We start from the raw sequence: 27266 nt of genomic DNA, 5'->3' as shown, positions 1-27266 counted from the left end.
CAGTTCTTTATGATACATACACACTCTTCTTTCTCACACCAGCAGAACTGTCTTAATAAACAAGCACAACTTCCAATAAACCTTTATTTATCAGATGCTAAGCATATAGTACAGTGTATGTAGTACAGTGTGTCATCTGCACACCATGATAATGTTGAAGATTTTCATTAACATTTTAAAGTTGCAACCTTTTTTCTAGTTTCATGTAAATGAAGTAAGTAAAAGGGAAGGTGTGTTGTTACAAAAATGAGGAATGTAAGGCTGGACTCAGACTTCATTTGCTCAATCTTTATTTTAATCACCATTTATTGGAATTCCATTCATTATTAGAGGTACAAAGGAAGCAAGATTTTTTAAGAACAAAGAACATTTTATTTAAACTAAAATATGTGGAATCCTCTACCTATTTCATTAATTAAGGAAACTAATACAGCAGAGAATGAAGGACATTACAGAGGAATGTACCACAGGATAAACCCAAATATTAGAGATTATATAAGATAAGAGTATATAATGGATAAGCTGATCTTGCCTTTTTAGTGAAAATCTGTCACCATTAGCATTCAGAGATATTAGACTTTCTCTCCATTCTCTATATCTTTACTCTCTATATCTGGAAAGCTATTTGTTTGTGAGATCTTCCAGACTCATCCGTCTGATCTTCATCACAATGGTCTTCATAGAGTAGTAGTTACCTTTCCAGGTCTGCCATGTGATCCCTACGTATGGTGTGCCCACATTCCCGTATTTGTACTGGCCATTGGGGTTACCGTATAGGCATGGTGACCAGTACCACCAGTAGTACCCCCAGTTGTACCAGAATCCTCCACCATAAGTCTCTGCACAATTTCCTGTTGGATCTTTGTCAAAGGTTGAAAAACCTCTTCCATTCACATAGGACAAAGAATCACCTGAAAAAGACACAGAGGACAGTGTGAAGGACAAGCAAATCAAACATTCAGTAATGTGTTATATATAAAGTGCCAAAAGTGACAAATCAAACCTGTCAGGTGACATTCAGGTAGAATTTACTATTTAGATTTGTTTAATTCAGAAGTTAAAGTCAGTGATTCTGTTAAATCCATGCACTCTGCTGAAGTCTGTAGTTCTGTCTGAGGTCTGAATATTGATGTGTATAATTTCAGTATTAGATGTGGAGTGTACTGAGTTGCTCACCTGCTCCTCCATTGATGTAGCCTCCGATATTTAACATGTAGTTAGTGGACTCTTGGTTGACAGTGAATGTAGTGTACTGGGTGTAGGCACTGCCTTTCTCAAAATCCATCATATCCACTCTCAGCTGATACCGCTCCATGTTGGTCATCATGTACATGTTCTCCAGTCCTGGAATTTAATTTAAAAAAAAAAAAATCATGAGCTGGGAAAATTATTAATGCGATCTTTACAGCCAGGACTATTCATACAGCAATAATCCTACATATTGGTATTATTCTAGAATCTTGTCAGCTTACCTTATTCTCATTATATCAGATGTATTTATTTATTTAGTTAGTTATGTAGAGCTAAATGGTGTCCTGTGCTATATGCTGTTGAATATGCTGGTATGTCTGTTTAATAAATATCTGTCATTAACTATATACAGGTGATCAAGGCTGCTTTGACAAATTTGTTTGTATGTTCGTATGATTACAGAAACCACAGCGTTCTCTCACCTAGCCAGTATTCACCAGCAGGATCACCAAACCCTTCCTTATACTGCGCCCATGGCCGATAGAAACTCACACTGCCATTGATTCTCCTCTGAATCACCTGGTTGGTGGATTATACAGCATGGTGTACATGGGGGAAAAACAATGAGAAAAATTAGTAGATTTCAGAAAACCTGCAGCAAACTGTTACATCACTTATTTACCATTACAGTGTTCTCACTCAGCCTTAAACAGATTCATGTTCTCACTCACTGTCCACTTCTCATCCTGGTGGCTACCATCTTCCTGGCAGCCCATATCACAGTACACCTTCAGAGGTTTATTAGACCCTCCTGGGTAAATGGTGTACACTCCATTGGGAACTGAGGCATTCTTCATTACGCTTATCTTGAAATTGTAAACATCTTCACAGTCCAGAGGCAGGGACGTGTTAATGATAGGAGCCGAGTGGACCAGTGAGAACAACGCTAACATCAGCAACAGCAGCATGACTTGATTCTGTAAAATAATAATAATATAATAATAATAATAATAATAATAATCTATTTTTGCATTACATGAATGGTTTCTCTATATAATTATAGTTAGTATGGCTCTTAAAGTTTAATGAATTATTCATTATAGTTCTCTGTTAGTAGTAACGACACTTACCTGTGCTGGTTCGAGTGTACAGAATATAATTATATTAGTCGGAGGCAAACTGATGCTCCAGCACTGTTTGCATCTCTTTTTATATTGCTCCTTTACCATCTTGGCCCAAATCCAACAGATTATCAGTAAGATTCTGAGCTGGAGAATGATGAGGGTTTGACAACACTTGTAAACATCACCTTTAAGATGGAGATAATGATAAGATTAGCAGAATTAATCTGTGGTAATTCATCAGAATGTAACCTAACATGTCCATGCAGTGCTCTCCTCCTCCAGTGCTTTGAAAAAAAGAATCACATATTTCTACAGCTACATGATTTACAATAAATGACTATACGTCAGCTGAGATTCTGGTTCATCTGCATTCCTGTCTTGCCCTGAATTGTGCTTTACTTTGTTTGTTTGTTTGTTTGTTTGTTTGTTTGTCTTTTTAATCACAAAGTTTTCACACTAAGCTGTGAAACATTTGTCTAACAATTAGAACATGAGAAATCCTGTTGTTAACAGTTACATAAACATTAGACTACAACATGAATCTTTCAACACACAGAGTGGCATTGACTCCATGTCAAAATCACTCCAATTCACTTTCATTTAAATCGAGTAACACAGAACATTTATTTTGCAAGGGTGTGTATTATCTCCACTTCTGTTAATGGTTTTCAGGGGCAGTTTTGTCTGGTTTGTTGATGTTATCAAATCTACCTAGACAAGATAAATAAAAAGGAGAGCCAAAATGTTAGAAATATATAGACATCCTGAGACATTAGGTGATTAGTATTTGGTAGAATTGCCCCAAAACTCGAATTGGCCCACTCCTCTTGACAGAACTGGTGTAATTGGGCCAGGTTTGTAGGCCTTCTTGCTCGCACTCACCTTTTCAGTGCCACCCACAAATTTTCTAAGAACTGAGATCAGGGCTTTGTGATGGCCACTCCAAAACCTTGACTTTGTTGTCCTTAAGCCACTTTGTAACTAATTTGGAGGTATGCTTGGGGTCATTGTCCATTTGGAAGACCCATTTGTGCCCAAGCTTTAACTTCCTGGCTGATGTCTTCCGATGTTGCTTCAATATTTCCACATAATTTTTTTTTTCTCATGATGCTATCTATTTTGTGAAGTGCACCAGTCCCTTCTGCAGCAAAGCAGCCCCACAACATTATACTACCACCCCCATACTGCACAGTTGGGAGGGTGTTCTGAGGCTTCAAAGCATTTATCATTATGGCCGAACAGTTCAATTTTTGTTTCGTCAGACCACAGGACATGTCTCCAGAAATTAAGATTTTTGTCCCCATGTGCAGTTGCAAACTGTAGTCTGGCTTTTTTATGGTGGTTTTGAAGTAATGGCTTTCTCCTCCCAGAGTAACCTTTCAGCTCATGGTGGTACAGGACTCGTTTTACTAAGGATAATGACACTGTCTTACCAGTTTCAGCCAGCATCTTCACAAGGTCTTTTGCTGTTGTCCTGGGGTTGATTCGCACATTTCGCACCAAAAAACATTCCTCTCTGGGACTCAGAATCCGTCTCCTTCCTGAGTGGTATGATGGTTGTACACTCCCATGTTTTTTATACTTTGAATGGATGAACGTGGGAACTTCAGACATCTGGAAATTCCACCTAAGGATGAGCCACACTTGGGGAGGTCCACAATTCTTTTTCTGATGTCTTGGTTGATTTCTCTTGATTTTCCCATGATGCCAAAGAAAGAAGCTCTGTGTTTGAGGTGTGCCTTTATATGCATCTACAGGTGCGCCACCAATTAACTCAAATGGAATCAATTAACCTATCAGAAGCTTCTTAAGCTCAGAATGGAATCATCTGGAGTTTTCTTTTTGTTTAAAGACACAAAAAACTTAGTGTATGTATACTTCTGACTTTGATGAAAGTGATAAAAAAAATACATAAAAATTCTCCCTCACTCGATTCTGACATTTAACAAATACAAAAAATATGTTGATATTTATTGATCTAAAACAGAAAAAGCTTACTCTGATTTAACGTTTGACAGTAAAGAAAAAAAAGTTTTTGTGTTTTTTTCTGAAGTGTATGTAAATATCTGGTTTCAACTGTATCTGACATGCACGCACACATTCTTACAGATCTATATAAGGTATACAACTGTTACCACCAGGATTCAACTTAAACAAATGACTTGAAATGAAACAAAAATAAGTAATTGTTGCAAAACATGAAAATTTAGTCCATCCTAAAAAGTAACATAAAACAGTCCAACCATAACCCAAACATTGACCTACCATATGTCAGTGGACCAAAAAAGCACAGTCTCACCAACAACCATCTTCTCTAAACACAGGATTGTAAACAGGACTGTATTTATGGCTTTTAACAGGACTACAATGCAGATCTCCCCTAAAAATAACCTTACCATGAACTCATATTAGGACATAAGTAATGTTTTCACCCCTGCAGACACCTTTTCAGGATCTCAAGGGTTACACTTCATGAGCTTTGTAACCTTCTTATGTGGACAGACCCTGGTTTCTCACCATGGATCCCACTCTTAGGGTGTGTCCCTGTCACAGGACTCTTTTGACAGATGCCCCCCTCTCGGGCTGGGGAGTGGCCCTAGAATGCTGCCCTGCCCATGGCATTTAGGAGGGCTCCTGTCTTTCATGGCACTCAGATTACCTGAAGATGTGGGCTATGTTTGTAGTGCTGAAACACTTTCTCCTGAAACTCAGGAGAACCTTTGGAGGGCTGCTTCATCAATCATTAGGGCAGTCTGTGTTTGTGCCCTCTCCTCAGGTTGGTACACCAGATCTGGCCCTAGGTAGAGACCAGATTTCTCTTGCTTAGAGCGTTTTACACTCCAGAGTAAATGATCGGCAACCAGGCTTCCTGCTAAGGCAGCGACTGAGGCTTGGGGAATGGCATTTCCACCCATAGGTGGTGGAATGTATATGGCTATTTTCTGGACAGAAGAGGTTATTTTCACTTCTGAGGAGTCAACCAACTGTGCAGTGTGCCTTTCTCTTTTTTCTTCTGGAGGGTTCTCCTTAGGAGATTCCCGTCAGGGGGAGCCTCCTCTCTCAGCAGTGATTCTCCACCCACGCCCTGAAATCCAGAACCTCTGGTCTGGCCCCTGAGGTGGACCAACCCCTAGATGCCGTTCTCCCACCCGAGGTTGCGGAGACTATTTTGAACTTTCGCCTCTAGTGTAATCGGCATCATCAGGATCTAGTTCACTGCCCTGTTAGTACAGTGCTAGAATTCCTGCAGACATGCCTCTTTGAGGGCCTATTACCATCTTCAATGAAGTATACGTGGCAGACATTGCTGTGATTCACGTGTCTGTGTGATTCACGGTGCCAGGCGGCTGAAGCTTTCCTGTAAACCATGTCTCCCCTCCTAGGACCTCTCAGTTGTCCTGGAGGAGCTTCTCCAAGCCCCCTTTGAACCAATGGAGTCAGCCTCTGAGGAGTTCATGACCCTGGAAACGGCCTTCTGCCCTCCACACCATGAGTTGGCAGAGCAGAAGAGACTGAAACTGCTGTGCCCAGTTCATGTTCTTGGGATTTATGCCTATTGTTCGAGTGCAAGGCGTAAGTCCTCTCCCTTTTTGTCTGCTTTGGCGGATGTAACTAAAGCAATCCAGTCTCCAAGCAGCACCTTGTGCTGGGTAGTGGAAGCTATCCCCTAGGCCTATGAGGTGTGCTGTGTGGCTTCACTTCTAGGGATTGCAGCTCACTCCACTAGGTGTATTGCCTTGTCCAGCAGCCTGGCTAGGGGTGTTCTCCCCCAAGATGTTTGTGCTGTGGCAGGTTGGTCCTCTCTGCACAACTTTATCAGGTTCTATAACATGGACCTAGACACCACTCTTGTGTCCTGTGGGTCTTACAGGACTAATAATGCTCTGCTCCTGGCTCGTTTGTGCTCTTTCATGATCTTCGGGACAGACATCTTCCGGCATGTGGCAGCGTTGGTATTGGCGTTCCTATAGCCTCAGCCATGACGCAGCATCGAGTTCCCTTGAAAGGGAACTACATCAGGTTAAGTACTGTAACCTGGTTCCCTGAGGAGGGAACGATATGCTATGTCGCTACCCACACCCCTCTACCTTCAGACAAGTAGAAACTGGAATAATGTGATGTAGATACCTTTTTATGGTCTTGCTGGCATGCTCTGCTTTGTAAAATTGGTGTGACTTCACACAGATGCATCTTCCACATAGAAGCGTTCTTATAGTGTCAGCCATGACACAGTGCCTCGTTCCCTTCTCAGGGACCCAGGTTACATATGCATCCTTGTGTAGTTCTCATTTGTGATTGCAAGCTGTGAGTAGTGAACCAAAGAAAAGTGAGTATGGGCACCATATTTGTCTCAACTGTTCATCTGGGCTTACTTTCTTTGATAGAACATACCTGTTTGACTCCAGGTAGAGCTTTATCATGCGTATCACATTAGACTGAGAAATCCAAGGACACAAGCCCAGAGAAAATCTGGAATCTGTGGCTGGGATAGAAAGGTCTGGGCTGACCCTCTGAGCTACATTGACCCCCACCAGGAAATGGGAGATATACCTAAAATACATGCAACAGGAAACCCCCAAAGCACAGAGAGAACATGCAAAGTCCATGCACACAAGGCAGAAGCAGAAATCATACCCCTAACCCAATGATTTGAATTTTAACAAAGTATGTACATTTGAACCAATGGCAACTGAAAGTGATGTCCAAACACTCCTTAATATATAGTTTATTTAAGAATTAAGGGAATAGATCCAGAAGACCTGGTTTATTTTTTAGATCTAACATTGTCTTTGATTGCAAGAACTGCAATACTGCTTAACTGTGTTAAAGTAAACATCTGCATAGGCTAAACATACAGATGCCATTCAGAAATCAGTCAGATGGTAATTGCTTTAGAACAATAAAACATAGAAGCAAGGCAATATTTTTTATCTATATCCCTACATTTTTGTCAATTCACTTTAAATTTACTGTATTCTTCTTTCTTTGAAACGTAAAAAAAGCATTTCACTTCATGTTGTACTGTGTATTATTTTGTATGTGATAAGTAAAATTTGAATTTGAAAAGGCAGATGTGTAAATATACAGTCTGGTGTGGCCCAAGGATAGCTGAGAAATGTGCCTGGGTGTTTTCCCTTTCTTTTTGAGAGTGCATGTTTTAGCTGCTGCTTCTCATTTCAGTGTTTTGTTCTATTTCTCTTTGCTTTTTTTGTTTTCCCATGTTTGTATGTTTTAATGTTTTGGGTGTATTTCCGCTGGTTACCAGGTATAATGGAGCTCCAGATGTTCAGTGGTGGATTTCTCCAGACTTTTATCTACCATTTCACAGCCTCTGTCTAAGAGGTGTGTTTGTACACTAACACCATGCCCCTAAAACCACAACAGTCAACTTGAGGACAACCTTATCCAAAAATAGGGTTTTCCTGACACCATCCTTGTCCTCAATTTGTCAGAAGAAATCATGGTGAATTTTGTGCGGCAGAAGGAAATCATGGTGAATTTATTGGGCCACAATACTGTATATAAAACACTTTAGAAGTAGCTTCCCAATGTGGCGTAATGTAGGAGAAATAACTATTATAAATAAACTAAAACTGAATGTTAACAAAAGTTGAAATGATGTCATGTGTAGTAGACCCAAAGAAATAGCTTTGGTTGCTATTCATGGGCCTAGAGCCCTCAAAGCCAGATGTCCTTCTAACCATTTTCAATCTGACTCCAACAACACATTGTCTCAATGATTATCGTCCTGTCGCACTCACACCAATCGTGATGAAATGCTTTGAGAGGCTCGTCATGAGGCACATCGAGTCACAGCTACCACCCTCGCTGGACCCCTTGCATTTTGCGTATCGTCCTAACCGCTCCACGGACGACGCCATCACCACAACCCTCCATCTGGCCCTCACACACCTGGACTGCAAAGACTCCTACGTTCGAATGCTGTTCATAGATTTCAGTTCAGCATTCAACACAATCATCCCTCAGCAGCTGATTGAGAAGCTGGGTCTGCTGGGCCTGAACACCTCTCTCTGCAACTGGATCCTGGATTTCCTGACTGGGAGACCTCAGTCAGTCCGGATCAGAACAGTATCTCCAGCACCACCACACTGAGCACTGGAGCACCTCAGGGCTGTGTGCTCAGTCCACTGCTGTTCACTCTGCTGACTCACGACTGTGCAGCAATGCACAGCTCCAACCACATCATCAAGTTCTCCGATGACACGACCGTGGTGGGTCTCATCAGCAAGAACGACGAGTCAGCATACAGAGAGGAGGTGCAACATCTAACAGCCTGGTGCAGAGCCAACAACCTCTCCCTGAATCTCGACAAGACCAAAGAGATGGTTGTTGACTTCAGGAGAGCACAGAGTAACCATTCTCCACTGTTCATCGACGGATCCTCGGTGGAGATTGTCAAGAGCACCAAATTCCTTGGTGTCCATCTGGCGGAGAACTTCACCTGGTCACTCAACACCAGCTCCATCACCAAGAAAGCCCAGCAGTGCCTCTACTTCCTGCGAAGGCTGAGGAAAGCCCATCTCATGCGACACAATTACCTTGTGTGTTAACATCCCGGACTTGTATGTTTCAGCATGGAATACGGAGCACAGAGATCTAAAATTGGGTGTAGCCCCCATCCTTCTTGGGAACCAAGACATGCCGGCTCAACCTAGGAGGGGAATGTACTCTACAGCCCCTTTCTTAGATTTGAGAGAGGTTCATTCTGTGCCAAAAGCAGTGGGCAGAACACCCTGAAAGAAGGAGAATGGAACGCAAACTGGATTCTGTAATATTCTCCCACAGAACCCATTCTGATGCACCCAGCAGAAGCTTCCACGCTGCTAGGTGGTCTGAGAGAGGTGTTAACCTCTTGCTGTTCTCACCTCGCATAGTGCCCTGAAACAGCAAGCTGACAGGGACTAACCCAGGAGGTGGCAACACATAAGGAGAAGGAGCATAGGTGGTCATGGCTGAAACCTGGAGCACCGGAGGTGGTGGGGTAGGAATCAGAGGAAATGGCCCTATAGGGGCATCCCTGAGAACCCTAGCCCTCGAGCATTAGGATTCCTTTCTGGCCCACATGGCAGAGATGGCTGTCTCTTGCCTGGGGGACCTGCCCCTAAGCACTAGCCAGCCACCCAGATTTTACATGGAGTGGTTCCTGCTGCAATGCTAGCCTTCTTTTTCTGCCTCTTCAGGCCAGGCTGGAGCTGGTGGCTTTTGCCCAGATAGCATTATATCCTCATCTGGGTCAGGAGAAATCACAAAACACACTCCCAGAGCCAAGGCAGAGGTATTAGAGTCAGTGGACAAAAGGGATTCACAAAGCCATGAAATAATGAGCAAATCCAGCATGCTGCCTACACAGACACGAGACTCGAGCCACACGTCACAAGTGCTTGGCTGTCTTGGCAATCAAGGGAATGCAGAATTAGCTTAGCGACATCGTCTGAAACTCAACAGCATGAACGCCACTGATTGCTTCTCTCAAAAAGCAATTCAGTGGCATACTGCTCATCATCACCCACATAGAGCTCCTCACAGTACAATGAAGATAATAATTCCTTGTTTGGGTCAGGAGAAATTGCAACACGAGCTCCACTAACTCAACCTGCGAGACCCATGATCTAAGTTGGTGTACTTAGTGTTTAAGTTTGGGCTAAAAACACATGCTCAGGTTTGCTATGTCCTGGGAAGCCTTCATGTCTGTCACCTTCTGGCTCTCCCTTTTAGTTATGTTGACAAAGATAAGTCCCTGCCTGCAATTTCCCCATAATGTACATTGTCTTTAGCCATCACTTGATTACAAGCATACCTAATATGCTTCTCTCACTTTCTCTCTCTTTTTTCTATCTCTTTCTTTCTCCCTCTGTCTCTCTCTCTGCTGAGCTATTCGCACCACCCCCAAGCTTCCCTTGTTCTGAATTACCACTTCTTTCATGACCTGCCTTATACATCATGATGTCATACCTCTGGTTGTCCCATCACATGGTGGTGCACTTTGCTTCTGGGGATAGTTCTGCATAGACAGCCCATGACTCATGGGACTTCTGTGGATAGAACCACAGAGTCAGCTTTGTGCTTGGGTCTTCATCAGTTACCATTTGCCTCAGGCTTGCTCATTAGGGATAAATGTTGGGGATAAATATTAATTTAATTCCAGACTTCCTAATTTTTATTCTATATTTAAATGGGAAATGGAGGTTGGTGGGAAGGACCAATCATGCACTTGTTGGATGTTTCCTTTTGAATTATGGAATCAACTCTATTGGGTTCTTTTAAGGCTGTTATAAGGTTTCTACATATGTCAAAAGATGAAGCAATGTGATTTAGCTCTTCATTTTGAATCCATTCTCAACTGATAAGGTAGGATTCTGACTTTTTATATTGTATAGCTTGTTGATCCTATAGTGTTGGTATATGCTTCTTAGTTGTCTCAGTTGATTAATGAAGAGTAGTTTCAGTCTCCCTTAAGATGTGAATTGTGGGCAGGGCTTACTAATTTATATAGAAAGTTCTCCGCTACAGACAAGTGTTTGTCAAGACCTGTTTACTACTTAAATAGTAAGTGTCTACTCTCAAACTGTTCTTCTGTGGCATATCCTTTTAAATCTCACATTGACTAGAGCACAGACATGTGCCTCTGTTGTCACCTCTTATAGAAACATGCACTCTCATCCATGGATCTCATCCATCACATTTCCAGCAAATCTCATCTACCCTTCTCTGTTGTCTCAGTGGTGGTAGGTGTGCTGTAAGTAAGACAGACCTAATCTCAGCTTTAACCTCCCACTATTTCTTCGATTTTCTGGCACTAACCAAGACCTGGATATCCCCACAAATTGAATCTGGGACTAAAAATTAAACAACATACTAATGTTCAGAACAATTACATACAAAAATCTTTTGTGTTCTTGACATACTAAATCATGATGTTATCAACTGTACCATACTAACCATCTAGGATGCATATGTTACAACAGGAAATACATCACTCTGAGCAACTTCCAATTCATTATAACATTATACCAAGTATTTTTTTCTGTCTTCCACAGATACCTTGAATAACTTCACCAGCCTGGCCTTCGAGTAGTGACTAGGTAGGGATATACACCATGGCTGAGTCTGTGCACATGACTGCTGATTGCCAAATTCTGCCTGTTTATTAGATTTTGACTGTTTTGAGTTGCTTGCTCATCCACTGCAATTGCATCTGCTTCAATGTTTCCCCTCCACCCGTGTGACAGAGGTTCCAACTACATCACGTAACACAGTGCGTCCTAGGCTCTACTGTTACGATGGCCTGCACCCAAGCAGAGCTGGAGCAGCAGTCCTCTCGGACAACATCTCCAGGACACTGCGCACCATCTGACTGGTAAGTCATTCCTCAGATTACATCTATAATAACTACTGTTCAACTCGCCCGACTAATACAAGTTCACACATAGCTCGTCATATAGAAACTGTGTCTGTTCCCCGATTAGTGAGATTAAAAGATAAATTCGTTAATAAATCTCGAAATAATCTAATCACAATTAAACCTGAAAAAAGCCAAATAGGTAAAGAAAAACAATTTTTTAAGTTTGGGCTTCTTAACATTAGATCCCTTGCACCAAAAGCACTATTATTAATGAAATGATCTCAGATTATAGTTTCGACGCACTCTGCCTTACTGAAACCTGGCTTAGACCAAATGAATACATTGGTCTGAATGAGTCTAATCCATCAGGATATTCCTATAAGCATGAGCCCCATCAGACAGGTCGTGGTGGTGGTGTTGCAACCATCTATAATAATTCTCTTACCGTTACTCAGAAAACAGGATCCAGGTTTAACTCATTTAAAGTGCTTGTCCTTAATGTTGCACTCTCAGACAGGCATAAAAAAATCCATACTATATCTTGCTCTGGCCACCGTGTACAGACCCCCGGGGCCCTACGGTGTTTTTCTTAATGAGTTTTCACAATTACTCTCAGATCTTTTGATCAGTTCTGACAAAGTGTTAATTGTAGGAGACTTTAACATTCATGTAGACGATGCTAATGATGCGTTAGGACTCGCAATTATAGATTTACTAAATTCTTTTGGGGTTAAACAAAACATTAATAGACCAACTCATCATTTTAATCATACTCTAGACTTAGTTATATCACATGGGACTGATATTTCTGATATAACCGTTCTACTTCAAAGCGATGATATCACAGACCATCACCTCTTAGTGTACACTCTACCTGTAGAACATATTCTTCACTGAAAAAATTGATAGTATCAGGAACAAAATATTGGATGTTCAACCACTGATGGCATCCGGTGATCCAGACCACCCTATAGCTCCACACTTAAAGCTACAATGCTTTACCAGCATAGGGCAGGAAGAGCTAGTTAAACTTATCACCACGGCTAAACCAACAACATGTTTGCTAGATCCAATTCCAACTAGACTGCTGAAAGAAGTGATACATGCAGCTGGAGAGCCTCTTCTCAATATTATTAACTCTTCATTATATCTAGGTCATGTCCCAAAATCTCTTAAGTTAGCAGTTATTAAGCTTCTTCTTAAGAAACCGAAGCTAGAGCCCAATGAAATATCAAATTACAGACCGATTTCAAACCTTCAGTTTATATAAAAAATATTAGAAAAGGTGTCAGCCCAATTATGCTCCTTCCTACAGGAAAACGATATCCTTGAAGAATTTCAGTCAGGTTCCAGGCCCCATCATAGTACAGAAACTGCACTAGTTAAAATCACTAATGACCTGCTTTTAGCTTCGGACCAAGGCTGCATCTCCATTTTAGTCCTGCTTGATCTTAGTGCTGCATTCGACACTATAGATCATAATATTCTCATAGATCGCTTACAAAATCACACAGGCATGCAGGGACAGGCATTAAAATGGTTTAGATCCTACCTGTCTGATCGATACCACTTTGTAGATTTAAATGGAGAACTGTCCAGTGTAGTGCCAGTGAAATATGGGGTCCCGCAAGGGTCAGTTTTAGGACCTCTGCTTTTCTCAGTATACATGCTTCCATTGGGTGACATCATTAGAAGGCCTGGGATTAGTTTCCATTGTTATGCCGATGATACCCAGTTATATATCTCATCAAAACCAGATGAAATATCTAATTTGTCTAGACTAACTGAGTGTGTTAAAGATATTAGAGATTGAATAACCGATAATTTTCTATTATTAAATTCTGATAAGACAGAGATATTACTTATTGGCCCAAAAACCAGTACACAGAAGCTCTCGCAATTCAGCTTGCACCTAGAAGGATGTACTGTTACTACTAGCTCAACAGTGAAAGACCTGGGTGTAATATTAGACAGCAACATATCCTTTGAAAATCATATTTCCAATATCACAAAAACAGCCTTCTTCCATCTTAGAAATATTGCCAAGCTTAGGAACATTTTATCTGTATCTGATACAGAAAAACTAGTTCATGCATTCCTGACCTCCAGACTGGACTACTGTAATGCATTACTAGGTGTTTGTCCTGCATCTTCAATAAATAAGCTACAGTTAGTCCAGAATGCAGCTGCCAGAGTTCTTACCAGGTCAAGAAAATTTGATCATATAACCCCAATATTATCATCTCTGCACTGGCTACCTGTTAAGTTTAGAATTGACTATAAATTAGCTCTACTTATGTACAAGGCTCTAATTTGTTTAGCTCCCACCTATCTCTCCAGTCTCCTAACACGTTACAATCCACCACACTCTTTAAGATCACAAAATTCTGGTCTTCTAGTAGTTCCCAGAATATCAAAGTCCACAAAAGGGGGTAGAGCGTTTTCGTATTTAGCTCCAAAACTTTGGAACAGTCTTCCTGACAGTGTTCAGGGCTCAGACACAGTCTCCCAGTTTAAACGTAGACTAAAGATTTATCTCTTTATCCTGGAATACATCTAACACTTCCCATAACCTTGTGCTCCAGTACATCTGATTAAATACACAGTATCATCTAGTGCTGCTAATATTATGAACAGCAGCTACGCTAATGCTGTTCCATTATTTCCCTTCTTCTACCCATCCCGAGGCATACAGAGACTGTGCTCCAGTGGCATCCGGAGATGGACCAGCTCCAGCCAGGTTCTGCTTTATGGGGATTGGGGTATTCAAAGCAGCGCTGTGGACAACAACCTCCTTATTGACTTACATAACATTATACACATGCTGTATCTGCATCACACAATTGTCACCCAAATGAGGATGGGTTCCCTTTTGAGTCCGGTTCCTCTCAAGGTTTCTTCCTCATACCATCTAAGGGAGTTTTTCCTTGCCACAGTCACCTCAGTCACCTCAGGCTTGCTCACTTGGGATAACATCTAGGACTGTCTGTCTGTTTGTCTGTTTATATGTTTGTTGTTTTCTTATGTCATTTCTCATGTAAAGCTGCTTGACAATGCTCTTTGTTAAAAGTGCTATACAAATAAAATTGAATTGAATTGAACAGTATGCACAAATATGCAGTGTGCATAAATACAATGGACATTAAGTCAGTTTGCATCAATCCAATGTCATAAACATCTAAGGTGCTTAAATCCAATGCAAGTATCTCTACAAGATTGTGTTAATTTGATACAACAAACATGTTTTCAATTTTTTTTTCTTTTTTTTAAAAGTATGTGGTATGACTTGTTTTGTTTTTTTAATCCTCTCTCACATGGATTACAGGCAGAGGTACGAGTTTAGTTCCTTCTTGATGTTTGTGAGGATTGTTCATAAATAATGTTCATAAAGTTCATAAATCCAATGTACATAAATATCCGATGTTCATAATAACACAAATCTCAACAACATTAAGTTTTAATCTGATTAAACAACATTTTTAAATATTTTGTCATATTTTGTATGATTCTTTATCTACTTTCTTTATAAAGTAAAATATTGTAAAATATTAGAGATGGTGCAAGAGAGGGTAGTGGACTGTTCATTGTTTAACTGGGGTGCTTATGAGTTTTCTAACTAAAATCTGATTAATTGAATTAATTAATTGAAAATTATAATTGGGTAAAAACACATCTACCAATACAAACTCCTCAGTTACGAGGAAATGAATTTGTTTTTCCTATAAGTGAGCTGAACATGAATGTCCAAGACTGGCAGGACCAGTCCAAGTAGCTGCCTGCTTGCCAGTGTATTGAATACTGTTCATATTTTCTAATGTATAATGATTGATGTTATCAATTTTAGCTCATTTTTAGAAGTAAATATAAAAAATAGCATTTAAAAACATTTCACTATATACATGTTTAAAATAATTTAAGTGAAGAGTAAAAAGCGCAATAAGCAGTACAAATCCTACATACAGTGTGGCATTGACTCCATGTCTAAATTCATCCATTTCAGTTTTATTTATATAGAGAAATAAATGAAAACACTGGACATTAGTGTTAGCCTGTTTGAATCCCCACTGGCCACATGCCATACTGGACTATCAGAATCAGAATTAGACTTAGCTTTATTGCCAAGTACTGTGGGTTTTACATATACAAGGAATTTGCCTTGGTGTATTGGTGCACAACAATGAAAAATATGTCTGTGCAGATGGAAAGATTAAATGTACATTAAGTGCAAAAGTCGCACTTTATGTACTCAGTTTGTTCATTTTTGTGTTAATATCCAAGTAGGTGGATAAGAGACCATGGTGGGTCTTGCATGTTGTTGATAAGGCCATTTGCTGATGGAGGGAAACGTTTTTATGGCATGAGGTTTTTGTCTTGATAGACCTCAGTCTTTTGCAGTAGGGGAGTGCCTCGAAAAGATCCAGGGTGAGAGGGGTCAGCCACAATCTTAACTGCCCGTTTCAGGGTCCTGAAAGTGTAGAATAGGTGAAGAGGTGATAAATTGCAGCCAATTGCCTTCTCAACAGAGTGAATGACACTTTGCAGTCTGTTTTTGTCCCTGGTTGTGGCATCAGCATACCAGGTGGTGATGGAGGAGGTGAGTAAGGAATGGAGGAGGTGACTGTAATGTGTACTGTGTGTGGAACATTAAAAAATACATAAATATTATTGTACATATTGGAGGTCTGCACTCTTGTTTATATTTTTCAGGGACAGGTGAAGAAGATGCAGTCAAGGCTGGAAAGGTGTTCACTATAGAAGTGGCTAGAAGTAACACATCTGTACTGTAAATCTTAAACTGTATCTTCAGGTTTTCAGATGAGACCACAACAGAGGTGGTACAGCTAATGGACTGGTGTCATCTCAACAATCTGTCTCTTAATGATGACATGGAAAAGGAGATAATTGTAGAAAAGACTAGTTGTGTGCACCATTCATCACTAGCTAGGCTTCCCTTGACACCTCTGCCACATTTTACAGAGGTGTCATTGAGTCCTAGTTCTATAACATGAAGTTAGTTTTGTTGACATTATCAGAACTATCTGTGACAACAAAACTAAAACAGAGAGCCATTAGGTGACAAAACTAAGCACCCTAGGGGACAATAATATCCAAATATCCCAGTTCATCAAAACACTCTAGCCCACACACCCTCCAGATGTGTACCTTTACCTTCACAAAAAGCTTGACTAAAAAATTTCCCTACATGTGGCACTGTGTATGATTTTGTATGTGATAAATTTGAATTTGACTTAAACACTGAGACTGTGTCTGACTGTTTTTCTGGCACTATTTCAAATAAATGTCTGACATGCACTTTGTAACAGATCTATATCAAGTGTACAACTGTTATCACTACAGATCAGTGAAAACTTACAATGCATGTATTCATACAGGACTTAGATTTCCAGTTGTGATAATATGTATTAAAAGATATGCGTGTGAGAATAAAACTGCACTTCATCCCTCAAACCCCAGAACCCCATAAATACAAATAAACCAATAAAATTGTAACGACTTGTCGGAGACAGGAGTGTTCGAATCCATGTGCAGATCTTTACTTAAACTCACACAGGCAGGAATCATAAACCGTATAGACGAAGCCAAGTTCAAAAGCCGGAAATCAAACACTAGAAAATCAATACCGAAACACAAAACCGAAACTCGAAGTCGAAGACGAAGGCAAGGATCATACACAAGAAACAATCTGAGAGCAGAACTATGGCAAGGCTTAGTATGTCACGAAGGAACGATACTTCACAATGAACAAAGGGAGCATGCTGCTTAAATGCTAAAACAAACCAGGAAGTGAGTACGAGAGTGCTAATACTCGGGCGAGGGCTCCCTCTGGTGTTCTGGATCTGGGTGTGATGTTACAAAAATAAAATAAAATCATCATTTTTTTTTGCAATCGCAATGGTCTTTTCATAACACAAACAATGACCAACCACAGTGGACCAGAAAAAAAGCCAACAACAACACAGCCGCACCAACAGTCATCTTTTCTTGGAAACACTTGCTTCAAGTAATTAACAAAGGTTTAGCTAGAAGTTCTGGCATCAGGCCCCACATCATGTAAACCTCCAGACTCTTTTCTACAACTGACAGGAGAAACTTGACCATCCCTACTCTTCAAGCCATGTGGCTTTTGTCAGAATAGGAAAAAGTCTCAAAGAACAGGAATTTAATTATGAGTTTTAACAGGAGTATAGCACAGTTATCCTCTGAGTTCCTGCTTTGCCACTACAGCCTTATACAGTGACTGAAGAGCCACGACTGCTGAACTAATCTGTTTGTCAATCTCATGCTTCCTTTTTCTACAATTTGTGAAGATCTCAAGGTAGTCCTCCACTACAGGCAAGGCTTTTCCCATCACATGAAGGATGCATCTAACTATTTATGGCCTCAGACTTGTTTTTACACTCAGCAGCAAAACATTGGGATGCCATTACATTAGGTTGTATAATTAAATATGAGATATGAAAAGAAATTAAAATGTTAAAATATCTTTGAAATATTGTGGTGTTTAGGTAAGTTTACATTATTACTTATATCCTAATGTAAGTTCATGGTAAGGATATTTTATAGGGGAGAACATATTTACCTACCTATCCTTGTCCTTGCACAGGGCCACTGTTACCCCATTATTATGATTTTAATTTTTTAAAAAAAAGAAAAGAAAAGAAAAATATGGGAAAACAATAAAAGTGTGTAAAACATAAACATTTACAAACATGCACACCACATAAATAAAATAAAGCCAGTTGATTGTGAATTTATTTACCAGTAACATTGTGGTGTTGTATTATATGCAAATATAAAAGGAGAATTTATATTCAAGTTAATTAATTTGAGACGTCTGCCTGAGGTTTCCCTTTCAATGCCACGCCTTACTCACATAAAATATAGTGGAGTAATTGCACCCCCTTGTGTAGGAATGTAAAAGGAAAAAGACTGTTGTATATAAAGTGTAACTGAATGTTAATATCTACCAGATCTACCAGACTCTTTTAATTAATTAGCATAAAATTAATGAGCTCTAAAGAATAACTCTTCTATTTGGTATGTCTGCAAACATGCAATGAGATTACTAAAAATTACTAGACATACTAGACTAGACAGGTTTTACCTCTTCTGCAGCTGATTCACTTGTGGGACAAATAAATAAAGGGTTCTACTTAAATAAAGCATACAGTAAAGAAACGAAAACCAGCAAACATTTTTCACCACCTATATTTTATTTTTCTGGATGTGAATAAAGACAGAGAATTAGACATTTACATTTAGGATGAGGTTGGGTTTTTCGCCAGCTGAGGTGGTTGGTATTAGTGTGGTGTGCTTCTGTTTAGCCATAGGCTTAGCTGGGATGGTGCTAGGCAGTAAAGAAGGATATGGAGCATGGACAGAGTTAAAGGACGCCAGGAAAAAAGTAAACAGGTCTAAATAAAACAGACCAGCTGAAGGAGTGATGTGTTTGAAGCTTTTACTGTGAGTTTTTTGTCTGTCAGCATTTAAAATATACTACTTATTTTTTTCTTTTTTCTCAACATTTTGTGCTGTTGCTTTTGTTTCTTATACATTTTTCACTTTCCTATCGCAGTTAATCTTTTTAAGAAATGTTTTTTTCTGTCTTCAAACAACAAGAGGAGGAAACCCACTCCAGGTCATTTAATATCCAGCTCATATTTACTAAAATGTACTTAATTATTAAATGTTCCAAACATTCAGGTTGTCCAGTGTGTGAACTGCAGGATGTTCAGAATTCTTCCTTTGTTGTTAGCATTAATTTTGCTTTTGATAATTGTATTTAGTTAGTTCTCTGAAGGAGAAGATAGCTTTAGCTTCAGACCTGTTCATCTACATGCTAAAGAGGGTTTGCATGGGAAAATCTGGATGAGTTAGGCAGATTTAGTAACCCCCCAACTCTGGCATTAGAGCCCTCACAGCAGGGTTAATGGGTGATGACGTGGTGGCCTAGTCTCAAAGCCAAGGCTAACGCTATGGCTCAGTAAAGGTGTGTGATTAAACTTCTCCCTGGCTCTGTGTGTTGTTCTGTGACCTCGCTCAAAAAAAAAAAAAAATATATATATATATATATATAGAAGAGCAGAGATGGCTTCTGCTGGCCAGGTTTTCACTTGATTCAGAGCCAGTTTAGAGCATTTGAATGTTCTGTATGCTGGAATTAGCATAACACATACACTATATTGCCAAAAGTATTCGCTCACCTGCCTTGACTCGCATATGAACTTAAGTGACATCCCATTCCTAATCCATAGGGTTCAATATGACGTCGGTCTCTGCAGAGCGGGGTCAGTGGATGCTGAGGCGCATAGTGCGAAGAGGTCGCCAACTTTCTGCAGAGTCATAACATTTCTGGCCACATTCAGGGTTGATGTAGAGACACAGCCCTGCATCACAAGCCTTACCACACAGTGCTGTATTTCTTCAGCACAAAACAAGGTGAGCCCGTCTAGCAGAACGGTCTTCTGAGACTTTCAGTGATTCACATCATCTATACACTTAAACAATTAGCCAATAAACCTTTATTCACCACATGGTAAGTATATAGTACAGTGTATATAGTACAGTGTGTCATCTGCACACAATGAAAATGATGAAGATTTTCCAAAAATATATTAAAGTATTTTTTCCAGTTTCATATAAAGGAAGTGAGTAATAGGGAAGAGTGTTGTTACAATGTAAGAATGTAGAATGTAAGACTGGACTCCGATTTTATTTACTTAATCTTTATTTCATTCACAATGTATTGGAATTGCATTACTTATAAGAGGTACACAAAGAAGTGAAAGATTGTTAAACAAAAAACTTTTAACTAAAAATGCATACAAGAAAAAATTCAAGGATAAAAATTTATTCCTTGATACATCTGTACCAATATCATTTAGAAAAGAAACTAAAACAGCAGAGAATGGAGGACATTACAGGGTATGTACCACCGGATAAAACATATTTATAAGTAGGATTAATGAATAAGTAGATCATTTTACTGAAAATCCATGACCAGTAGCATTGAGAGATATTAGACATTTCTATTCTATTCATCTAGCTATCTAGATCTGGAAAGCTAAACGTTTCTAAAAGTAATCTGGAAAGCTAAAAGATCTTCTAGACTCATCCGTCTGATCTTCATCACAGTGGTCTTCAGAGAGTAGTAGCTACCTTTCCAGGTCTCCCACATGACCCCTGTGTATGCTGTGCCCACATTCCCATATTTGTACAGGCCATTGGGGTTGGCGTATAGGCATGTCCAATAGTTATACCAGAAACCCCCAGAATAAGTCTCTGCACAATATCCTGTTGGATCTTTGTCAAAGGTTGAAAAACCTCTTCCATTCACATAGGACAAAGAATCACCTGGAAAAGACACAACAGAGGACAGTGTGAAGGACAAGCAAACTGAACATTCTGTAATGTGTTAAACATACACTGTGTGCACAATTATTAGGCAAGTATTTTTAAGGATTATTTTCATTATTGAACAACTACAGTGCTCACGGTGAATCCAAAGTGTATATAAACCTTAATCCTGAATGTTTAAGAAAGAGATTTTGGCTTTCTAAGTAGAATATCTATGTGTGCACAATTACTGGGGAACTATTAGTGTTCAAAATTATGAACACTAAATGGAAAACGAAAGTTTTCTCATCTCACTTGTTTATTTTCAAGTGAGAATAATAAACAGGCAATTCAAAATTTACAAATAAACATTTCTGACAAAAAATAGAGTCATAAGCCATTTTAACTTTCTTGATCTGCTGATGGTCACCTTTTTGTGCAGGAGCAACCACAGCCTCCCAGACACTGTTCAGAGAGGTGTACTTTTTTTACTTCACTGTAAATCTCCCATTTAAGAAGGACCCACAAGTTCTCAATAGGGTTAAGGTCAGGTAAGGAAGAGGGCCATGTTATTATTCTTTCATCTTTAAGGATTTTACTGATTAGCCATGCAGTGGAGTACTTCGATGCATGTAATGGAGCATTATCCTGAATAAATATCATGGTCTTCTTGAATGTTGCAGACTTTTTTCTGTACCACTGCTTGAAGAATGTGTCTTCTAAAAACTGGCAGTAGGTTTGGGAGTTGATTTTTAGTCCATCTTCAACCTGAAAAGAACTAATTAGCTCAGCTTTAATAATACCAGTCCATACCAGTACCCCACCTCCACCTTGTTGACATCTGAGTCGAAGTGGAGCTCTGTGCCTGTTACTGATTCAGCCATGTGCCCATCAATCTGGTCTGTCATCTCATCAATCCATAGAACCTTTGTCTGTCTTCAGATGTTTCTTGGCTTAGTCCTGATGTTTCAAATTATGTGTCTTGTTCTGTGGTGGTTGGGTTTCAGCCTTCCTTACCTTGGCCATGTCTGTGAGCACTGAACACCTTGTACTGGGCATTCCAGGTAGGTGGCATTCTGGGCATTCCAGGTAGGTGTCAGGAACAGCTGGACAGTTCCCTGCCAGGCCCAGAGAGGGCGCTGGCAGGTGAACCTTGGAAGCCTGCTTCTTTGTGTGTCTTTTGTTACGCCCTTCCTATTGTTCCTATCCTGATTGTGTCACCTGTATCCCATAAGCCCTAATGTCTACCCCTATAAATAGGGATCCTTGTGTTTGTGTCCTTGTCCATGATTTTACCTGTACTGTGGTTTTTGTCTGGGTTTTGTTTGTTAAGTTCTATGCCCAAGTTAAAATCTAGGTTTTGTTTTCTTGCGAATGGGTCTCATTCCACCGCATGCTGGAGTGTGCATGCATACCACGGGTGTCCGGGTTCGAGCCCTGCATAGGGCGGGGGTCCTGGACGTTACTGTAGGGTGCAGTTCTGGAATATGAGAGCACTGGAGGCTTCACATTTGATTCTTAATTCTTTGACAGTTAATTAGTATCTGTTTCTTCTCAACATGTTTCTTGCAACCCTGCTGACTATTTGCAACCAAACATTTCATGGTTCTGTGATCATGCCCCAATATCTTAGAAATTTCAAGTCCCTCTGAAAGACTTTTTTATAATTTTTGACTTTTCAGAGTCAGGTAAATGTGTTTTTTGGCCCATTTTGCCTGAGGAAAAGAAACTGCCTTATCATTATGCACACATTGATATAGGTTGTTGATCTCCTTAGGCCACACCCCCTTTCATAACACAAATACACATCACCTAATATGCTTAAATCTAATAAACATTTAAATTTATACAGCTTGGATTTGGAAAATATGCATAAAAATGATCATTTGGTCAAAATACTCACTTTCTTAATAATTGTGCACATGGTGTATGTAAAGTGCCTTTGATAAATAAACCTGTCATGTGAGTTTTACTTGTGACAAATTGTATTGCGTGTCATTCATATAGGTGTATTTATCAATTTATCATACTTTAAATTTAATATTTCAATTTGTAGAATAAAATAAAATAAAATAAAGTCAGAGTTGGTGTTAATTTGATGCACTCTTATGAAATCAAAGTGTCTCCTTCAGTGTGAAGGATAATCTAACCAAGCACTCAGCTACACTTACAAAGAAAGTTTAACTCAATAATCAATTTATTCAAGAAATATTCACTGCTCTAGGTAAACCATGTGTCCTCAGATGTCCCTTTTTATGAACTTTAATGAGACAATATTATTAATTAATTAACATTGTTTGGTCTTTATTGGTGGTGTACCGTGTTTGTGGGAGTATTTACAGCCAAAACATAAATTACAGTGTGACATGTCATTCCGTCAAACTATAATATGTGGCACTGAACTTAACCCTGCTACTTACTTGAGCTGAAATCATGCAAGAGACACACAAAAGAATCATTTTTAACCAACAAAGTTTTTAGACAATGTTCCCACCCACGTTTGTAACTCTCACGCAACATCTGAATAGGCCTGAAGTCTGTAGTTATGCCTGAAGTCTGTGACTGTGTCTGAGTTGCTCACCTGCTCCTCCATTGATGTAGCCTCCAATATTCAGCCTGTAGTCTGTGGACTCTTGCTCGACATAGAATGTAGTGTACTGGGCGTAGGCACTGCCTCTCTCAAAATCCTCCATGTCCACTCTCAGCTGATACTTTTCTGTGTAGGTCATCATGTAGATGTTCTCCAGACCTGGATTTTATTTTAAAAATAATTCCAAATTGTTTCACAGTTTTTATTTTTTATATATGACTTACACTCTGCATATACTAAAAAAATTAAATTCCTAATAACAGGAGGTGCTGTATCAAGTGCTATATTACAAGCTGCAATATACTGAGTATATAGAACAATATAAATAGCTCACCATATCCTATTATGTCATCACATTTGTCTGATTGAATATTAGAGCTAAAGGTCTTACTCTAGAAGCTGTTGGAAAACTTTTCACTGATGTGTCAACTTAAGAAATATCTGCCAACCTGGGAGGCATTAACTACATGCAGGTGATCAAGGTTGCTTTGACGAAATGTTGGTATGTTCCTATGATTACAAAATACCACAGTGTTCTCTCACCTAGCCAGTATTCAGTAGCAGCATTACCAAATCCTTCCTTATACTGCGCCCATGGCCGATAGAAACTCACACTGCCGTTAATTCTCCTCTGAATCACCTGGTTGGTGGACAAAAAAATAATTTAGTAGATTAGTAGATTATAGAAAACCTGAGGCAAACCTTTATTTACAGTGTTCTCACTCAGCCTTAAACAGATTCATGTTCACACTCACTGTCCACCTCCCATCGTTGTGGCCGTTGCTGTCCACGCAGCCCATATCGCAGTACACCTTCACAGGTTTAGACCCTGCTGGGTAAATGGTGTACACTCCACTAGGAGCAGAGGCATTCTTCATTACCCTTATCTGGTAAACGTCTTCACAGTCCAGTGGCAGGGACTTGTTAACAAGAGGAGCCGAGTGCACCAGTGAGGACAACGCTAACATCAGGAAGAGCAGCATGACTTGATTCTGAAGAAGAAGAAGTAGAAAGAGAAAATGTCTGTCACGAATCTCTCCCTCATGTTTCAGTGCTGAGCGTGCAGCACATGGGAACTGGGAGCATGAGTTCAGTGACACGTGTTTCCTATTTATTATTCTTGCTAAGCCATAGCTACAGCCACAGCTTATTTGATGTTCAGACCTTAGCTTCTGTTTTCTGTTTTCTGTGTTCTCATCCTAACCCATTATAATGTATTTAAATAAACAATTAGGGAAAAAAAAGTTAAGAAATGACAAAAGCTCACCATATGTGAAAATGCAAAAGAAATGAAAGTGAAAAAAAGAATAGAAAAAGAGAGGTTTTCAGTTCTTAGTCATATGTTAACACTGTGAAGAATATTGAAATGGCTTGCTGTATGTGAGTTTGAGTTATTTTTAAATGATTAATCAGTCAGAAGATAATGAAATAAAAATATTTCTAATATTTTCATTTTCAAAATTACATACTTACATCTTAAATTTTAACTAATTATTCATTACAGTTATCTGTTAGCAGTAATAACTCTTTGCATTGTTATGACACTTACCTGTGCTAGTTGTAGTGTACAGAAGTTATGTTAGTCAAATGCAAATGGACACACAGGGAACATTTGTGTCTCTTTTATATTGCTCCCTTACCAGCTTGGCATAAATCCAAAGAGGCGGAATAGGTGGAATTGTGAGGTAATCTGTAAGCATCACCATTAATATGGATATACTGATAAAATTAGTACAATTATTTTGTGCTATTCCATAAAAATGTAATCCAGTGTATCCATGCAGTGGTTTCCTCTCCCACAGTGTTTTGACACAGTGTTTATTTTATTAGCATTTTTCAGATAACAACAAAATATTTATATGTCATTTACAATAGACAACTACGCCTCAGCTGAGATTCTGGTTCATCTGCATTCCTCTCTTACCCTGCATTGTGCATTGTTGGTCTCAGTAACTTAAACACTGGCTTTGGAGTTTTATGTATCATAATCAGAATATGATCTTGTTGTTAATAGAGTTACATGTGCTGTATACTACATTATACAGAGTGGCACTGACTCCATGTCGTAGAATACAAGCTCCAATCTGGTCCAAAGTCCTAGAAAACATTATTGTAATTATGACTTTTGACAGGAATATAATTCAGTTTCCTCCTTTAAAATATCCTTATGATGAACTCATATTAGGACTCAAGTAATATAGTAAACCTACCTAAACAATACAACATTCCACATTTATTTTAACATTTTCATTTCTTATCAGTTCTCATGTTAATGTACACTATATTGCCAAAAGTATTCGCTCACCCATCCAAATAATCAGAATCAGGTGTTCCAATCACTTCCATGGCCACAGGTGTATAAAATCAAGCACCTAGGCATGCAGACTGTTTTTACAAACATTTGTGAAAGAATGGGTCGCTCTCAGGAGCTCAGTGAATTCCAGCGTGGAACTGTGATAGGATGCCACCTGTGCAACAAATCCAGTCGTGAAATTTCCTCGCTCCTAAATATTCCACAGTCAACTGTCAGCTGTATTATAAGAACGTGGAAGTGTTTGGGAACGACAGCAACTCAGCCACGAAGTGGTAGGCCACGTAAACTGACGGAGCGGGGTCAGCGGATGCTGAGGCGCATAGTGCGAAGAGGTCGCCAACTTTCTGCAGAGTCAATCGCTACAGACCTCCAAACTTCATGTGGCCTTCAGATTAGCTCAAGAACAGTGCGCAGAGAGCTTCATGGAATGGGTTTCCATGGCCGAGCAGCTGCATCCAAGCCATACATCACCAAGTGCAATGCAAAGCGTCGGATGCAGTGGTGTAAAGCACGCCGCCACTGGACTCTAGAGCAGTGGAGACGCGTTCTCTGGAGGGACGAATCGCGCTTCTCCATCTGGCAATCTGATGGACGAGTCTGGGTTTGGCGGTTGCCAGGAGAACGGTACTTGTCTGACTCCATTGTGCCAAGTGTAAAGTTTGGTGGAGGGGGGATTATGGTGTGATTATGGTTGTTTTTCAGGAGCTGGGCTTGGCCCCTTAGTTCCAGTGAAAGGAACTCTGAATGCTTCAGCATACCAAGACATTTTGGACAATTCCATGCTCCCAACTTTGTGGGAACAGTTTGGAGCTGGCCCCTTCCTCTTCCAACATGACTGTGCACCAGTGACCAAAGCAAGGTCCATAAAGACATGGATGACAGAGTCTGGTGTGGATGAACTTGACTGGCCTGCACAGAGTCCTGAATGAATTAGAGCGGAGACTGAGAGCCAGGCCTTCTCGTCCAACATCAGTGTGTGACCTCACAAATGCGCTTCTGGAAGAATGGTCAAAAATTCCCATAAACACACTCCTAAACCTTGTGGACAGCCTTCCCAGAAGAGTTGAAGCTGTTATAGCTGCAAAGGGTGGACCGACGTCATATTGAACCCTATGGATTAGGAATGGGATGTCACTTAAGTTCATATGCGAGTCAAGGCAGGTGAGCGAATACTTTTGGCAATATAGTCTATGTACAACACCCAATGAGTTGGTTTCACACTGTTTTGTTTGGTCTTATGCCATGGTTCTCTTTCAGAGAAGAATGGGATGCATTAAAGAAACCTTGCCGCTGGTGGAGGAGTACACTGAGATCTTGTGAGTATGG

The 27266-nt window shown here is 39.8% G+C and overlaps 2 protein-coding genes across 2 annotated transcripts; both read right to left on the bottom strand.

The window, feature by feature from the left end:
* Positions 1 to 318: 318 nt before the first annotated feature.
* On the bottom strand, positions 319 to 2360 carry LOC131347158 (microfibril-associated glycoprotein 4-like). The gene is made up of 5 exons (XM_058381088.1): positions 2322 to 2360; positions 1923 to 2168; positions 1674 to 1770; positions 1177 to 1344; positions 319 to 911 (listed from the first exon to the last, which is right to left on the bottom strand). The coding sequence occupies exons 2-5, from the start codon at positions 2157 to 2159 to the stop codon at positions 622 to 624; spliced, it is 792 nt and encodes a 263-aa protein (XP_058237071.1). The 5' UTR covers positions 2160 to 2168; positions 2322 to 2360; the 3' UTR covers positions 319 to 621.
* An 18139-nt stretch (positions 2361 to 20499) lies between these two features.
* LOC131347159 (microfibril-associated glycoprotein 4-like) lies at positions 20500 to 25417 on the bottom strand. Its single transcript, XM_058381089.1, has 5 exons — positions 25176 to 25417; positions 24382 to 24618; positions 24170 to 24266; positions 23618 to 23785; positions 20500 to 21054 (listed from the first exon to the last, which is right to left on the bottom strand). The coding sequence occupies exons 2-5, from the start codon at positions 24607 to 24609 to the stop codon at positions 20765 to 20767; spliced, it is 783 nt and encodes a 260-aa protein (XP_058237072.1). The 5' UTR covers positions 24610 to 24618; positions 25176 to 25417; the 3' UTR covers positions 20500 to 20764.
* Between the last annotated feature and the right edge of the window lie 1849 nt (positions 25418 to 27266).

Source organism: Hemibagrus wyckioides, linkage group LG26, assembly GCF_019097595.1.
Source record: "Hemibagrus wyckioides isolate EC202008001 linkage group LG26, SWU_Hwy_1.0, whole genome shotgun sequence".
Lineage (NCBI taxonomy): Eukaryota > Metazoa > Chordata > Actinopteri > Siluriformes > Bagridae > Hemibagrus > Hemibagrus wyckioides.
This window is presented reverse-complemented; position numbering and strand designations above follow the sequence as displayed.

Coding starts and splice junctions, on each gene's coding strand:
- LOC131347158 (XM_058381088.1), bottom strand. CDS start 2,159: ATGCTGCTGTTGCTGATGTTAGCGTTGTTCTCACTGGTCCACTCGGCT. Junction 1,771..1,922: donor ACCAGGATGAGAAGTGGACA/GTGAGTGAGAAC, acceptor TCCACCAACCAG/GTGATTCAGAGGAGAATCAA. Junction 1,345..1,673: donor TGCTGGTGAATACTGGCTAG/GTGAGAGAACGC, acceptor ATTAAATTCCAG/GACTGGAGAACATGTACATG.
- LOC131347159 (XM_058381089.1), bottom strand. CDS start 24,609: ATGCTGCTCTTCCTGATGTTAGCGTTGTCCTCACTGGTGCACTCGGCT. Junction 23,786..24,169: donor TGCTACTGAATACTGGCTAG/GTGAGAGAACAC, acceptor AATAAAATCCAG/GTCTGGAGAACATCTACATG. Junction 21,055..23,617: donor CTACATCAATGGAGGAGCAG/GTGAGCAACTCA, acceptor TGTCTTTTCCAG/GTGATTCTTTGTCCTATGTG.